This window comes from Saccopteryx leptura, chromosome 3 (genome assembly GCF_036850995.1).
Source record: "Saccopteryx leptura isolate mSacLep1 chromosome 3, mSacLep1_pri_phased_curated, whole genome shotgun sequence".
NCBI lineage: Eukaryota > Metazoa > Chordata > Mammalia > Chiroptera > Emballonuridae > Saccopteryx > Saccopteryx leptura.
In genome coordinates, this window is record NC_089505.1 from 76,574,410 (window position 1) to 76,591,731 (window position 17,322).

Genomic DNA, 17,322 nt, shown 5'->3' on the forward strand with positions numbered 1-17,322 from the left:
GGGTACCGGCTGTAGCTAAAGTATCGCGGGATCTGGAGACATCTTCCAGTTTTAAACCTGACCTTCCGCGTCCCCATTCCTGCACGCGGGGAACTTGAGGATCGCTGTGGACACCGAGAACCCCGCTCCCGAGCCCCCAGCGGTAAGTGCGGAGTCCCGGTGAGAGGCCCCGAGCCTGCCCGCTTCGCTGCCCGTATCCCCCCGCCATCGGGCGTGGGACCCCCTCCCCGCCGCAGGGTTTCCTGCCTCGGTTCCGAGGAGGCAGCCACCCCCTCACCCCCCCACTCCCCTCACCCCCCGGGTCCAGGAAGAGCACACTCTCCATGGCGTGGGGATTCGGGGCGAGAACGCGGGGTCACCAGAAGAGCCCCCGGCCCCGCGCGGGGAGGGCTGTGTGGGAGCGGCGACTGCGAAGGGGCCCTGGGGACGCGCAGAGCGGAGCTGGGAGGGGTCAGGGGACGGAGAGAGACGCGGGAGGGGGAGGAGAGGTCAGTGAGGGGCCATAAAGAGACGGCAACGTGGGGGTGCGGGGGGATGGGACCGCGACGGGGAGAGTGACAGTAACCGGGGAGAGGAGCGCGAGGGGGAGAGAGGAGAGAAACCCCGAGGAGAGGGAGGGGCCTGGAGAGAAGGGCGCAGGGAGGGGGCTGGGGAGCATAAGTGGAGGCGCTGGATGGGGCACTTCAGAAGGAGGGAGTGGCTCAGAGGAGGAGAGTTGGGGGAGCGAGTAGGGACAGAGAGGGGGGTTTAGAGATGAGGGAGCTGTTGGAATCTATGGGAGTCCAAAAAGACCACAGTAACAGGCTTTATTGAAAGGAAGAAAGGAATCCTGCCGGGCACTTCTCCCGGGCAGAAGAGCACCAGTACAAGCTAGGGGAACGAATTTATAGGGTAAAAGGAGAGTCTCGAGCAAGTGGGTGTTGAATCAAAAGTCCTGGTATGTCCAGAATGCTTCTCCTAGGGGCGGCTTGCCAGCTTCTTGGAATTCCTCTGTCTCAGGGGCGAATGTCCAGTAGGGTGAGGTCAGACAGATAAGCAGAACATCAAGAGTGCAGTTTGGAATTTACTATCAGGAGCCGTTGGAGAAACAGCTCTGAGTCAGCCTGCAGGGGAGGCAGACACTGGTGGGGGGTGGAAGGGTGGGGACATGCGTGGAGATGGGAACACTCAGATCAGGGAGAAAGAGCACGTTAAGATGAAATAGGTTTCAACAGTTTCACGAAGCAGGTGTAGGGACAGGAGCAGAGAAAATGGGAGAAAAAATAGCGGAGGGGGTGAGGAAAGACAGGAAAGGACGACGGTGTATAGAAACTGGGAAGACACAGAAACAGATCCACAGACAGAAATATGTAGAAGCAGAAAGAAGAGGAACCGGACCTGCTGAATGGTGAGCCAATGGGGTGTGCATGGTTAAGGTGTGATACACGGGTTTATGGCTTTATAAACTATTCAACAGTTGTTGAATTGTCTTAGTTAAAAAGGTTTGAATGGTCCTGGCCGGTTGGCGCAGTGGTAGAGCGTCGGCCTGGCGTGCAGAAGTCCCGGGTTCGATTTCCAGCCAGGGCACACAGGAGAAGCGCCCATCTGCTTCTCCACCCCTCCCCCTCTCCTTCCTCTCTGTCTCTCTCTTCCCCTCCCGCAGCCTAGGCTCCATTGGAGCAAAGATGGCCCGGGTGCTGGGAATGGCTCCTTGGCCTCTGCCCCAGGCGCTAGAGTGGCTCTGGTCACAACAGAGTGACGCCCCCTGGTGGGCGTGCCGGGGGGGGGGGGGGTCCCCGGTCGGGAGCATGTGGGAGTGTCTGACTGTCTCTCCCCGTTACCAGCTTCAGGGAAAAAAAAAAAAAAGATTTGAATGAGAATTACTAATTTTCAATTTCTAAGGCTTGTGAATTTTACGTTTATTTTCTTCCAGTTGCAGCACTTGATCGCTCAGAGTGGTGACACGTGTCATTCATGGGTCTCTTCGCATTTCCTGGGATGGCAAGAGGGAGGGGACCCGGGACAAGAAATGACTGTTAGGACATGATGCTTTTTCAAGAAATATTAAAAGAATTGATTTCCTTTTTGTCTAGTGGCTTTACTTTTTTCATTCTGCATCTCCCATTTAATTCTTTTTCTCAAAAACTTATTGAGATAAATCTTAGTCTGCAGAATATCTGCTTTTCTGTAAATAGTCATTTCATTAACTTCTGAAATAAGAATTGGTGATATTTCATAATGTTAGAGATGAAATTAAACAAGACTCACGGAGATAAAACACTTCGGCAAGGCAACTTTAATAACTTCTGCACAAGGGCGTGCTGCTGCTCTTGAAAGCCTGACAGCAAGCGCATGGGCAGAGGGCAAACACTGCTTTCATCCATAACACAGGCCCTGGGATGCTGGGTCTTGCTCCATTGGCTGCAGTGTTGGCAGTATAATCTTATTCTTACCCTGATTGGCTAATTTAAAGGCTGCACCAAGGTGGAAGGGAGAGATGTGGAGATCATTAACTAGGTAAGGGGGTTGAGGAATGGTTAGGTAACCTGGTCGAAGGGTGCTGGGGGATTGGTAAAGAAATTAGCTTTTTTCTCATTCTATTCCCAGGTCAGAGGAATTAGAATGAAGGGGGTTTGGAAGTTAGTTGAAAAAAAGAACCCGAGTTAAACATTTCCGTCAATAACCTGTGCTTAATAATCTTTGCCAAATATGAATCAATCTCAACATTTAAAACTTTGACCATAGAAGTCATTACATTAAAAAAGATTTAATATCATTTTCTTTTAAAATATATTGCTTCTAGTTTACATTCTGAGCCCTGCATCCTTTCTAGTGTGTGTCATACATTGCAACAGCCATTGATACTTAGCAAACAATTGTTGGGCAGATAAGTTTTAACAAATGCTTTTTAAGTTTGTTCACTTATATTTTGCACTAGCTGTACCCGGCCACATGTTGCTGTGGCTCAGTCTGGTTAAATGGAAAAGAAAGAAAAGAGAAAGTGCACGTTTCTAATATGTTTAATTTCACAATGCTTGTGGATATACAGTATTTTTTGTTGTTCCATTGTCTGTGCAGATATAGAGAGTATCTGGTTTGCTGACTCTAGAACACGCAACATATAATTGTCCATGTGAGAAGCAATCCATGTCTAGATCTAAACCACACAATTCTAAAGATTGGCCCTTGGCCCTGGCCAGTTGGCTCAGCGGTAGAGCGTTGGCCTGGCGTGTGGGGGACCCGGGTTCGATTCCCGGCCAGGGCACACAGGAGAAGCTTCATTTGCTTCTCCACCCCCCCTCCTTCCTCTCTGTCTCTCTCTTCCCCTCCCGCAGCCAAGGCTCCATTGGAGCAAAGATGGCCCGGGCGCTGGGGATGGCTCCTTGGCCTCTGCCCCAGGCGCTAGAGTGGCTCTGGTCGCAAAAGAGCGACACCCCGGAGGGGCAGAGCATCGCCCCCTGGTAGGCATGCCGGGTGGATCCGGGTCGGGCGCATGCGGGAGTCTGTCTGACTGCCTCTCCCCATTTCCAGCTTCAGAAAAAAAAAAAAAAAAAAAAAAGATTGGCCCTGAGCTATGTTGATGTTGATTGCAAACGTCAATCAAATTGGGAATTACAATCTCTTAAATTGAAATGGTGTATCTGTTGGAATCAGGAATGCGAGGAATGAGGACATCTTCACCCTTGAAAAGTCCTGTCAAGATTGTTGCTTCCACGACGTTGCTCATTAATTTTTGACTGCAAGACCTGTGCCATTGCAAAGCTTTGGCTGGTTGATATTTCACAACATGATAATTGGCATGCCGATTTTCAATTGCAGTATGTATGGTGGCATCCCTGGTAGATCCAATGATTCAAAAATTCTGTTGGATAATTAACCGCTTCATCTGCTTCCACAACAGTGTCGACAGACTTGTGACTGCCTCGCTTTGAATGTTAGACTGAATAATATTGTTAAGTTTGTAGACATCTTTGTTCTTGGCCACAAGAATAGCTCATTCACTCAGCCAATCATGATTCTTATAATTGGTTTGAATATTGGGAAATACTTTTTCAACCAGTTCTTATTTTAACATCACTAAATTGCAGAAGTTATGAGGCAATTAAATTTGTCCTGAGGTCAGATCAACTGGCACCTTTCTGTTCCCAATTTCCAGCAATTGATGTGAGAATATCTCAGCTGATTGATCATTTTGCAGCTGGACATGCATATTTGTAGTTGATTTTAACGTCTTTATGTCTTGCCACAAAGTAGAGTATTTCAGGCAAGGATTTATTCATTCGCTGGTGTCGATTGAGGAATTACAGGTAATGTTTGCCTGAAATCTCCTGCAAGCGATATTAATGCATTCCCAAAGGGTCTGATGTATCCACACAAATCTTGCAATGATTGATCAAGAGCCTTGAGCAATTTATTGTGCACCATTGTGCATTCATCCCAGACAATAAGTTTGCATTTCTGCAATACTTTTCCCATGCTGGATGCTTTGGAAATGTTGAACGTGGAGAGTTTCAATGAATTGCATGTTCAATGGCTATTTCAAAGCGGAATGAGCAGTTCTTCCACCTGGTAGCAATGTTGCAGCTATTCTGGATGACGCAAGAGCTAAGGCTCTGTCATTCTGGGATAAAAACACATGTGTATTTGAATGTAACGTTGTGTCAAAATTTCAAAGCAATTGGTGAAGAACTTTCAGAGATTTAAGATTTTGAACAACTGGCCTGACCAGGCGGTTGCGCAGTGGGTAGAGCGTCAGACTGATATGCGGAGGACCCAGGTTCGAGACCTTGGGGTTGCCAGCTTGAGCGCAGGCTCATATGGCTTGAGCAAAAAAAAAAAAAAAAAAAAGCTCACCAGCTTGGACCCAAGGTCACTGGCTCGAGCAAGGGGTTACTTGGTCTGCTGAAGGTCCGCAGTAAAGGCACATAGGAGAAAGCAATCAATGAACAACTAAGGTGTTGTAACCGAAAACTGATGATTGATGCTTCTCATCTCCTTCTGTTCCTGTCTGTCTGTCCCTATCTATCCCTCTCTCTGACTCTCTCTGTCCCTGTTAAAAAAAAAAAAGAAAAGATTTTGAACAAACGAATATTTACATTTTTATTCATATAGATTGACCTGGGCAGGGCCCTGTATGCATTGTCTGTGGAAGGCTGTCCTATTTACCCTCAGGGCAGCAAATTACAGATTACCTCCCTGCTTAGCAGGAGCTTTTGTATTGCTACTGTTTGCTGGAGAAGGGTTTTTTTTACCCAGCCTGTTTTGCAGAGAGGGCAGAAGGAGTGCAGATGTGGAACTGGAGGTGAGGGGCTTTGGGAGCTCCCCTGAAGCTAGTGGAAGAATGCAACAGGGCTTTGGGAGCTCTGAATGAAAGGGAAGTGATGTGCTCGTCAGCTTGTATGAGACTTTAATAAACAGAATGGCCATTTCTTGGCTCCTCTGTTTCTTTACCGTCTGCCCAAATTCAGTGAGAACCTGCACCTGCATGGCTACGAAGGCAGCAGCCCCTGGCCCTACAACAATATTAGCCTATTTCACTGAGCACTTGGTAAGGATGTCTATGATTTTGTGTTGTGAGTTTGTCTAATGTTCAGCAGATTTTTGATCTTTTTTATGATTTGTTGAATTAGTGACTGTGAGCCACCAAGCAGCTGTTCCTCTCAAGTTTCTCTTGTCCGCTCTGAAAACACTGAAGTGTGGCCAGGATTGAACTGAAACTTGGTTTTTATACAGCGCTTCTATACATTGTTAATTTGATGCACATATTTTCATAACTATTGTTCCATGTTTTCACCCTCAAAACCTATACTCATCATTCTTTGTTTTTAAAATAATTTCTGTAACTTTCTGGAAAAGAAAAAGAAATTGTGCCCAGGGAGCAGGTTCTCACAGTGTCCAGAGATCTGAGGGTGCTGTGTCTGATCCCCGTCAGCCAGTGCTGCTGAAAACAGCTCTGAGGGAGCAGTGCAGGCACCGCAGGGACCTAGATAAAGATGCCCTATCCTGGGCCCCACTGCAGACCTGCAGAACCACAGCCTAGAGTGGGGCCCTCATCCCCAAGGGATCTGCATGCTTATTAAAGCTAAACTGTCCTCTCCTGTTTCAGGTTAGATCACATGAGAAGTTTTAAGGAAGAGCATCACCTGCATTCTTCCCAACAGACTTGGAGAGATGCTCTGAGTAGAGTATCATTGTTGTCTTAATGCGCTGCTCCAGGTGACTCCAAGATGAGCCCAGGGTTGAGCAGAAAGTTTCCTTTCAGAGGCTAAAGAAGGACCCTTAGAGTTTAGGAGACAGAAAGAGAGAGGTAAGTGGGGAGGCACAGACATGCTCCAGAGAGGAAAGAGCACCCCCGGGATGCATTAGTGAGAGTGGGGAGCAGGGATGGTCAGGGGAGGTGACAGGGTGTTGTGTTGGGTTTGGGCGTTCAGGAGAGCAGCGCCCGTTCTCATTGCTGTGGGAATGTGTGGACATCTGAGGGAGGACAGACAGGTGAAGACAGGAAAATAGTACAGTGTGGTCTCCCTGTAGGAGCTCATTTGTCCTGACTATTCTGTGAGGAAGGACAGGCGAGCATGGCTTTTTTTTTGCATTTCCAGGTCCTTCTGTCTGTGAGTGTGGTGGAAGTGGGTGAAGGGGCTGTGTGGACACCTGTGGCGGCACATTCTCCAAATGCAGACTTGACTCCTCAACATACTGTCACCTGAGAAAACAAGCAGGAGCTGGACCAGGACAGAATGGCTGCTTCTCAGGTAAGCGATGTGTCCTGGGCAGAGGCTGTGTTTGCTTTTCCTACCCGCAACCTTTCAATCTCGACTTCTGATGTTCCTGCCTAGTGAAGTTGCTTTCATTTACTTTTTTCTTTTCTTTTTTTCTTAGTGTCAAGGTTAGCAGCTTGTGTACATCCCTCCTTTAGCCTCAAAACCTTCTGTGTCTTCTCTCCATCCAGGCTCCCTGAGGGCATGGACAATTCCCACCATGAATTAATACCCTTCCACTACTGGAAACATCCCCTCTGTGACAGACCAACCTGGGAGGGCACCGTGTCCACCATCCCTGTGGGATGGTCAGAGGCTCGGGCATCAGTGAAGAAGGGAGTGTAGGCCGTAGGTTCATGTGGCTGCAGCGTCAGCTCTGTGGGTCAGGATTAAGGAAATGCACCTTCTATGGGTCAGAATAACTGAGGGAGTTCTGACAGAGAAGAGCAGCTAGAAGAGACTTGCTCACTAGTTTGTTGAGAAAGACTCGCTGTTTAAGGGGAGTGTTAAGGAACAGTACCTGGGGGATACATGGGACGGACATTTGAAAAAATTGTAGTTTACATTTGAAGTGAAACTCAAGGTCTATGGTTCACTGTATGTCTCACAAACAGTCTCACAACAAAGGAAGAGTTATGTAGTTCAAAGATTACATATAGTAAATTTTCAGATAGGATTGTTGTTGCTAATAATTCTATTCTGTGAGAACAATAAATTTCATAAAAAAACTTTCACTTCAAAGTTATGTATCAGTTTTTTCCTGTTTTCTTTTTCTGTGATATTCAGAAGTGTGGCCCTGGGAATAGAAACTGGTAATCAGTGAGCTCATTAAACATATGGAAACACAGGCCCCATCCCAGACCTTCTGAGTAAGAATCGGCACTTTTAGAAAACTGCAGTTCAGCCTGACCGGGCGGTGGTGCAATGGATAGAGCTTCAAACTGAGACTTGGAGGAACCAGTTTGAAACCCTGATGTCACTGGCTTGAGTGCGGGATTATCTGACATGAGCATAGGCTCACCATTTTGACCATCGGGTTGCTGGCTCCAGCATGATGACCCTATGGTCACTGGTTTGAGCCCCAAGGTCGCTGGCTTGAACAAGGGGTCACTTGCTCTGCTGTAGCCTCCTGGTCAAGACACATGAGAAAGCAATCAAGGAAAAACTAAGGTGCTACAACGAAGAATTGATGTTTCTCATCTCCCTTCCTTTTTGTCTGTCCCTATCTGTCCCTCTCTGTATCTATCAAAAAAATAATAATAATAAAATGCAGGTCACTGTTGTCCACATCAAAACTGAAGTATTTACACTTCCCACTGACCCTGACTTTTTCAGCCGAGATGTACACACAACTCATTGTGAATGATACAAATCCTCACACCTGTGTTGATACCTTAATTTTATTGATTGATTTAGAGAGAGAGAAAAACATGAATCTGCTGTTTCACTTGTTTCTGCATTCATTGTTTGATTCTTTTATGTGCCCTGACCATGGATCGAGTCTGTAGCCTGGCATATTAGGATAATGCTCGGACTGAGCTACCCAAACAGTGTGATGCCTTAATTTTAAAATTCATATTCCTAGTCAGTTGGCTCAACCATAGAGCATCTACTCAATATGTGGAAATCCTGGATTCAATTCCTGGTCAAGGCACACTGGAGAAGTGACCATTTGCTTCTCTACCATTCCCCCTTCCTTTTCTGTCTCACTCTCTTTTTCTCTTCCCCTCCTACCACCATGGCTTGAATGGCTCTAGCAAGTTGGGACCGGGTGCTGAGGATGGCTCCATGGCCTTGCTTCAGGTTGCCAACAGCAGAACTGCAGCCCTAGATGGGCAGAAGATTGCCTTGTAGGGGCCTGCCAGATGGATCCCGGTCGAGGCACCTGGGGGAGTCTGGTTCTTTGCCTTTCTGCCTCATTTAATTAAAAAATAAATTTATTATTTTTTTTTACAGAGACAGAGAGAGAGTCAGAGTGAGGGATAGACAGGGACAGACAGACAGGAATGGAGAGATGAGAAGCAGCAATCATTAGTTTTTCGTTGCGTATTGTGACACCTTAGTTGTTCATTGATTGCTTTCTCATAAAATTTCTTTTCTTGAAAAATAAAGTCTGTGTAGTGCATTTGCAGACAGGTGCTATCCTCTTTACTCAGTGTTAGAGTTTGTGTTAAAGAATATTACTGGGTGTAATATTTTGGTGAGAGACATAGAACAACAGATAGGTACAGACAGGAAGGGAGAGAGATGAGAAAAATTAATTCTCTGTTAAGGCTCCTTAGTTGTTCATTGATTGCTTTATCATATATGCCTTGATGGGTGGCTGCAGCAGAGTGAGTGACCCCTTGCTCAAGCCAGCAACCTTTGGGCTCAAGCTAGTGACCCATGGGGTCATGTCTATGATCCCATGCTCAAGCTGGTAAGCTCACACTCAAGCCATATGAGCCCACACTTAAGTTGATGACCTTAGGGTTTCAAACCTGGGTCCTCTGCATCCCATTTTGATACTATCTACTGTGCCACCAGGTCAGGCCAAACAGATACATATTTTATTTTGTTTTTTGTTTTGTTTTTTTTATTATTATTATTTTTAATTTTATTTATTCATTTTAGAAAGGAGAGAGAGAGGGAGAGAGAGAGACAGAAAGAGAGAAGGGGGGAGGAGCTGGAAGCATCAACTCCCATATGTGCCTTGACCAGGCAAGCCCAGGGTTTCGAACCGGCAACCTCAGCATTTCCAGGTCGACGCTTTATCCACTGCGCCACCACAGGTCAGGCCAAACAGATACATATTTAAAAAAAAAAACAGTATAGCCTGACCTGTGGTGGCGCAGTGGATAACGCGTTGACCTGGAGATGCTGAGGTCGCCAGTTCGAAACCCTAGGCTTGCCTAGTCAAGGCACATATGGGAGTTGATGCTTCCAGCTCCTCCCCCCTTCTCTCTTTCTGTCTCCCTCCCTCTCTCTCTCCTTTCTAAAAATGAATAAAGAAAAAAAGAAAAAAAAAAAACAGTTTATACTGGGTGAAAATGATCTTAATGAATAATTCAGGAGTCTATCCTAGGCCAAAACCATCACTCCTGTGTTTTCATGTTTGGTGACATTATGAAAAAAAATTTGGCGATTTTTCTTGTCTTTCAGAAGACTTTGACCTTCAGGGATGTGGCTGTGGATTTCTCTCAGGAGGAGTGGGAATGCCTGGTCCCAGCTCAGCGGAAACTGTACGTGGATGTGATGTTGGAGAACTACAGGAACCTGGTCTCCCTGGGTGAGGATGACTTCCTTCCTGAGCTTATTCTGCACCCACAGGGCTTTGTCTCCTTGATTAGGAGAATGTCTCCTTTTGGCTTCTGCCTTGCATGGCTGATTTCAGAGCTGCCCTCAGGGAACTAATATGGGGGCTTGCTGGTGTAGAAAGAAAGGCTTCAGGCCCTGGCCGGTTGGCTCAGCGGTAGAGCGTCAGCCTAGCGTGCGGAGGACCCGGGTTCGATTCCCGGCCAGGGCACACAGGAGAAGCGCCCATTTGCTTCTCCACCCCTCCGCTGTGCTTTCCTCTCTGTCTCTCTCTTCCCCTCCCGCAGCCAAGGCTCCATTGGAGCAAAGATGGCCCGGGCGCTGGGGATGGCTCTGTGGCCTCTGCCTCAGGCGCTAGAGTGGCTCTGGTTGCAACATGGCGACACCCAGGATGGGCAGAGCATCACCCCCTGGTGGGCAGAGTGTCGCCCCCTGGTGGGCGTGCCGGGTGGATCCCAGTCGGGCGCATGCGGGAGTCTGTCTGACTGTCTCTCCCTGTTTCCAGCTTCAGAAAAATGCAAAAAAAAAAAAAAAAAAGAAAGAAAGAAAGGCTTCATACTGTACATTAATTGGAAAGAAGTCAGTGTCTAAAAAATTCAGTGTTTAGAATAATTAAGGTATAACAGAAAATTGTATTTTAAAAAATTAATTTCTACAATATTTTAATATTCTACCATGTCTTGATACTTGGGCATAAACTGAATTGGAAATTGAAGACTGTCAAAATTAATGTTCCCTTTTTTAATAAGCATGTTTTGCTGTTTATAAGTCAGTTTTGGTTCTCTTTTTTTTTTCTTCCTTGTGACAGAGGAAGTGTCAGAGACAGAGAGTAAGGGAGAAAAGGGAGAAATGTCAACTTACAGTTTTGTCACCATAGTTCTGCATTGGTTGCTTCTCGTATGTGCCTTGACTTGAAGGCTCAAGCCGAACCAAGGACCCCTTGCTCCAACCAGTGACCATGGATTCATGTCATGCTCAGGCCCATGATCTTGTGCTCTAGTTAGTGAGCCTGCACTCAAGCCAGTGACTTCGGGGTTTCGAACTTGGGACGTCCGTGTTCCAGGTCAGCACTCTTCAGTGTGCCGCCATGTGTCAGGCTGTTTTGGTTCTCTTTTTGGAGGAAATGTAGGAGCGCTGGGATCAAAGGAAAAAGGACAGTATCCTTCCACCTGGATAAGTGGGATGAGGCAGATCACCCAGATAGATCTAAATGAAAGAATGGAAGCCAGACCTTACAGTGTGGTTGGGAAGCTGCTGCAGTGGAAAGGGCTGTGAGAGGCCCAGATGTATTCCTGTTGTCATAGAGGGACAGCTGGTCTCCAACATGTCCCGTGCTCCTGCGTCCTCTCGGGACTCTGCTTTTGCTCCAGTGACCTCTGTCATCACATTAGCAGTGGGGGCGGGGTCCTCCCTATGGACTGTGAGGGCCGCTGTGGTCTGGCTCCTCTCCATGGCTTTGGAGACTTGGGTAAACCTGTCCAAGAAGCTGAGGAATTGTATGATAAGCTGTTTTTTTCTCATGTAGGAGTTCATGAAGCAAGTGGTTGAGATCCTGGAATCGGCTGCAGAAATTTCAGGAACCCTGGGGACAGATGTCATGTTTTCAGGTTTATCATTTCTAATCCTGGGGAGGTTTCCCTCAAGACCCTACAGAGTGTAGACTCAGTGGTTTCATCACAGCACAAGGCACCTCCCCAAAGTGCGAAGATTAATTCTCTGTTTCACTTCAAACCATCCTTTTGTTTAGTATGAACTACCATTAAAAATTTCCAGTCTATATTTTCTAATCCTCCATGTTAGAGTGTTTTTATGTCTCTGTGTACCTCATAGAGTTCTTCAATAAGTTACTGCCATAGGTGACCTCAGAGTGTTGCCCAGCAGGTAGGAAAGTGTCCACTGTTACCTGCTTTCGTCATCACTGTCATTCTGTAATTCTCTCCTGTCCAGTCCAGAGCTGCCCAGGTCTGTGTCCTATGTGTTTTTACCTTCTGATTAGATCTTTGTCATAGTTGTGCTTTGGGATTCACAAGTGCTGATACAACATGCTGGAATGTTCTTCTGTGGTAAGAACTGGGTTACAGAATTATTAAACATTTTATATTTAGGAAGAGGCTTTGTTCCTTAATTCAGGTTTACTTCAGGCAAAAGCAATGATGATGTTTCTTATTTGCTTTCTCTGCATGCACCTTTTTAATTTATTTTTTCATGTGACGTGAATTTCAACCAATACATTTTGTATAAGAATATTTGAAATATATTAAGCCTAAAAAAATTTCTTATGTTGTTTAAATGTTACTTTATTACAGTTATTCTTTACAGTTATTTCTGAGTGATTTGACTGCATTGTCTTAAGAAATTTTTATAGGTTGAACTCATATAGTATTCAGAATTCTAGGGATAAATTTTCTATTCTCGTTTTCCATTTAGTAGTATTTTTAATTGATTTCAGATGTACATCGTAGTAGTTAGTCCTTCATATACTTTAGAAAGTCTGAAAGTGTTCCCCGTGATATTTTCTATACTCAGCATAATTGTTACAATATTATTGACTGTATTCCCTATGCTGGACTTAAATCCCATGACCATTCTGTAACTATCACTGTGCTTTCTCTATTGCTTCATCTTTTTGACCCAGTCTCTCAACTCCCCTCCCCGCTGGCAGCCATTACTCTGTACCTGTGAGTCTGTTTGTGGTTTGTATATTCATGTATGTTGTCCTTTATTTATTTCCACATTTTTATAAATTGCTTTTAAGTGAGAGAAAGCAAGATAGAGCGACAGACTCCTGCATGTGCCCTGACAGGCATCCACCCGGCAACCCTAGTCTGGGCTGGATGCTGAAATCAATCCACCAATTTCAGTGCCTGTGGGCGACAATTAGACCTACTGAAACATCGTCAGCACCCAAGGCTGACAACCAAACCAATCTGGCGCCTTGCTAGAAGAGAGAGAAGGGAAAGACTGACGGAAGAGATGCAGATGGTCATTTCTCATGTGTGTTCTGACCCTGGTTCAAACCTGGACTTCTGTGTGCCAGGCCAATACTCTATCCATTTAGCTAGCTAGCCAGGGTTACATTGTTCTTTTTATTCTGTATATAAAAAGCCTCATATAGTATATGTTTTTCTCTGCCTCACTTATTTCACTTAGTACAATGTCTTCTATGTGTATATATGCTTACGGAAATGCTAAGATTTCATTCTTTATTAATCCTTTTTTGTCTTCACATTTTTTTTTAAGTGAGACAAGGGAGAGAGATGAGAAACATCAACTTTTATTTGAGACACTTTTTATTGGTACATTGATTGTTTATTATATGTGCCTTGATGAGGGGCCTCCAGCTGAGCCAGTGGCTTCGTGCTCAAGCCAGTGACCCTGGGCTCAAGTTAGCAACCATGGGTTCAAATAGGTGATCCCACGTTCAAGTCGGAAACCTTGTACACGAGCTGGTAAGCCAGAGCTCAAGCTAGATGAGCTGGCACGGAGGCCACACACCACAGAGTTTCAGATCTGGAACCTCAGCATCCCAGGTTGACAGTCCATCTACTGCACTACCACTAGTCTGGGTCTTCATATTTTTTGTCTGTCTTCAGTGCTTCCATCTCTGTATCTGAACAACTACCACTTATTTAGTAGTCAGTACAGTGCATTTACTGTGCACTGCCATTCTCTGCCATTGTGTGCCAGGGTGTTTGAGCAGCTAATATAAGTAATGAAAGCAATTTTTCATCCCTCTCTGATGTGACGTTTCCTCATTGTTACCTTTCTTGTTCTTGCTTTGGACTCCTAACCTGCCCATGGAGTACTCAAAATGTAATTTGTTCAGTAATTTATGGTATATCCATTTGCCTTTGTGCCATAACTGTTAACATTTATTTTGTCTCGGTCAGCTATGCTATTAGAAGACAACCAAACCGTGTTACAAAAAGAGACCATGTTACAAAGAGCAAGAACAGAAGATTTCTTCTGTAAAACAATACTGGTAAGATATGGAATGTGTGGTTTTGATAATGTACACTTAATAAAAGCTTTGAAATTTTAGTAATAGTGTGGTCAGAACAAAATATGTTAATATAGAAAATACTACCTTGGGGCAACTATTTGTTTCTTCTAGAGAAAAGGGTAGAGGGAGAGACAGAGACAGGATCAGACAGAAACATCGATTTGTTTCTATATGTGCCCTGACCGAAATTGAGCTTGAACACTTTGCATATCATGATAACTCTAACCAACTGAGGTATCTGGCCAGGCCATAACAAATATATTGCTCAGAAAAATTCCTGGATATTTCAAAATGAATAAGAAGCAATAAAATATCCCCTAATTTTTATGAGCAGTATATTTTTAATATCTTGTTTCCTAAAGAAGTCAAAATATTAGATATTTGGGAAACTCTTTAAGTCAGTTACATTGGGTATCAATGTGTTTCTATACATGCAGGTCAAAAACTAGTTTTTACTATTAAATTCTGGAAAGGAAATCTGAAAAACCTAGAAATTTATGTAATCTTTGGTGTGACTTATTATTTGATTTGTTTAAAATGTATAGTTGGATTAAACTTTTTCTGTCAATGATTTCTAATACTTAGAGATTTATAATGACATTTAAAATTCAAATGTGATCTATTTGGCAAGGCCTTTAATAAGGAATCTTTCTTCACCAAGAAATAACATTCTTTTGAGCAATGTCTTTAATTTTCATAAATTTGGCAGCATATTTTATACAACTATCATGGTTTAATAGGTATCACAGTATAGTTATTTGAGAATAAGTGTTCATGTGAAATGAAATTATAGCTTGCACTAAAGGCCTTTCTGTCTTCAATGATTACTAGAGTACACATAATGGAGACAGAAGATATCAATACAATGAAGACTGGAAAAACTTTAACCAAGAATCAATTTCAAATCTAAATGAGAAAATTCCATTTCCAGAGAACCATTATAAACATGGAAAAGTGTTTGACCAAGTGTCACATTCCAGTATCCATCAGGTTATTCATATTGTAAAGAAGACAAATGAACAATGTAAATATGTAGAGTCTTTTAAGGAATTTTCAAGTCATACTGAAAATGAGAATATTCATACTGAGGAGAAAGCTTACAATCATCATTCATGTAAAATAGCATTCAGTGAAATTTTCAATATATATAAACTTAGGAAAGTCCATACTGGAGAAAAACTTTATAAATGTAAAGAATGTGGTAAAACATTTAATTGGCATTCAGGTGTTACTTTACATGAGAGAAATATTCACACTGAAGTGAGACCTTACATATGCAGAGACTATGGCAAAGTCTTCAGCTATTCTTCAGCTGTTAGTAACTATCAGAAAATTCATAATGGAAACAGGTCCCATAAATGCATAGGATGTGACAAAACCTTTAGTTGGAACTCACACCTTACTACTTGTCAAAGAATTCACACAGGAGAGAAACCATATAAATGTGGGCAGTGTGGCAAAGCCTTTATCTATTCCTCAATTCTTACTAACCATCAGAGAATTCATATTGGAGAGAGTTCACATAAATGTTTAGAATGTGGCAAAACCTTTACACTGAAGTCAAACCTTACTGTACATCAAAGAATTCACACAGGAGAGAAACCATACAAATGCAGACAGTGTGGCAAAGCCTTTAGCCATTCCTCAACTCTTACTGTACATCAAAGAATTCACACAGGAGAGAGACCATATGAATGCAGACAATGTGGAAAATCCTTTAACTATTCCTCAGCTCTTAATAGACATCAAATAACTCACACAGGAGAGAAACCATATAAATGCAAACAATGTGGCAAATTCTTTAATTATTCTTCAACTCTTAATAGACATCAAAGGACTCACACAGGACAGAAAACATATGAATGTAGACAATGTGGCAAGGCCTTTAAGGATTCCTCAACTCTTACTAGACATCAAAGAACTCACACAGGAGAAAAACCATACAAATGCAGACAATGTAGCAAAGCATTTAGCCAATCCTCAGCTCTTACTATACATCAGAAAATTCACACAGGAGAGAAACCATACAAATGTAGAGAATGTGGCAAAGCCTTTAGCATTTCTTCATCTCTTTCTCTCCATCAGAGAATTCATACTGGAGAGAGGTCTCATAAATGTTTAGAATGTGGAAAAACTTTTATCCAGAACTCACAGCTTACTGTCCATAAAAGAATTCACACAGGAGAGAAACCATACAAATGTAGAGAATGTGGCAAGGCCTTTACTCAATCCTCAACTCTTACTAAACATCAAAGAAGTCACAGAGGAGAGAAACCATACAAATGCAGACAATGTGGCAAAGCCTTTAGCTGTTCCTCAACTTATACTAAGCATCAAAGAATTCATACTGAAGAGAGGTCATATAAATGTTTAGAATGTGGCAAAACCTTTATCCGGAACTCAAACCTTATTGCGCATCAAAGAATTCACACAGGAGAGAAACCATACAAATGTAGACAATGTGGCAAAACCTTTAGCTTTTCCTCAGCTCTTACTATACATCAAAGATGTCACACAGGAGAGGAAGCATACAAATACAGATAATGTGGCAAAGCCTTTAGAAGTTCGTCACGTCTGACTAAACATCAAAGTTCATACTGAAGAGAGGTCTCATAAATGTTTGGAATGTGATAAAACCTTTAGCAATTTCTCATCTTTTTCTCATCATTAGAGAATTCATACTGGAGAGCAGCCTTATAAATGAAGAGAATGTGGCAAAGCCTTTGGCCAGTCTTGAAACTACTCATCACTGCATAGTTTATACTGTATAGAAACCTTACATGGGTAGGGAATGTAATAAGTAATTTTGCTGGGTAGGGGATCTTACTAAACATTGGAGAATTCATTTTCAAGAGATGCCTTATAAATATGGAGGTGTGGCAAAACCTTAAATGACTGATCTCATCTTCCTATACAAGAGAATATGTACCAGAGGGTCACCTTGCAAATTAAAAGTATGTAGCAAAGGCCTGACCAGGTGGTGGCACAGTGGATAGAGTGAGGGACTGGAATGTGGAGGACCCTGGTTTGAGATCCCAAGGTCTCCAGCTTGAGTGCGGGCTCATCTGGTTTCAGCAAGGCTCACCAGCTTGGACCCAAGGTTGCTGGCTTGAGCAAGGGGTTACTCAGTCTGCTGAAGGCCTGCGGTCAAGGCGCATGAGAAAGCAATCAATGAACAACTAAGGTGTCACAACGAAAAAGTAATGATTGATGTTTCTCATCTCTTTGTTCCTGTCTGTCTGTCCCTATCTATCCCTCTCTCTGACTCTCTGTAAAAAAAAAAAAAGA

General features: G+C 43.7%; 2 protein-coding genes across 2 annotated transcripts in view; both read left to right on the forward strand.

Annotated features, from left to right (window-relative positions):
- Window positions 1-32: 32 nt before the first annotated feature.
- Window positions 33-17,123, forward strand: LOC136399340 (zinc finger protein 420-like). The gene is made up of 6 exons (XM_066374418.1): window positions 33-142; window positions 6,086-6,286; window positions 6,579-6,731; window positions 9,879-10,005; window positions 13,922-14,013; window positions 14,866-17,123. The coding sequence occupies exons 3-6, from the start codon at window positions 6,717-6,719 to the stop codon at window positions 16,576-16,578; spliced, it is 1,947 nt and encodes a 648-aa protein (XP_066230515.1). The 5' UTR covers window positions 33-142; window positions 6,086-6,286; window positions 6,579-6,716; the 3' UTR covers window positions 16,579-17,123.
- The window catches only part of LOC136399327 (zinc finger protein 420-like), a 375,158-nt gene continuing 357,914 nt past the window's right edge, over window positions 79-17,322 (forward strand). Inside the window, exon 1 of the mRNA XM_066374378.1 lies at window positions 79-142. The gene's annotated coding sequence lies outside the window, so the exon portion shown is untranslated. The remainder of the gene's footprint in view (window positions 143-17,322) is intronic.

Coding starts and splice junctions, on each gene's coding strand:
- LOC136399340 (XM_066374418.1), top strand. Junction 10,006..13,921: donor CAGGAACCTGGTCTCCCTGG/GTGAGGATGACT, acceptor TGTCTCGGTCAG/CTATGCTATTAGAAGACAAC. Junction 14,014..14,865: donor TCTTCTGTAAAACAATACTG/GTAAGATATGGA, acceptor AATGATTACTAG/AGTACACATAATGGAGACAG.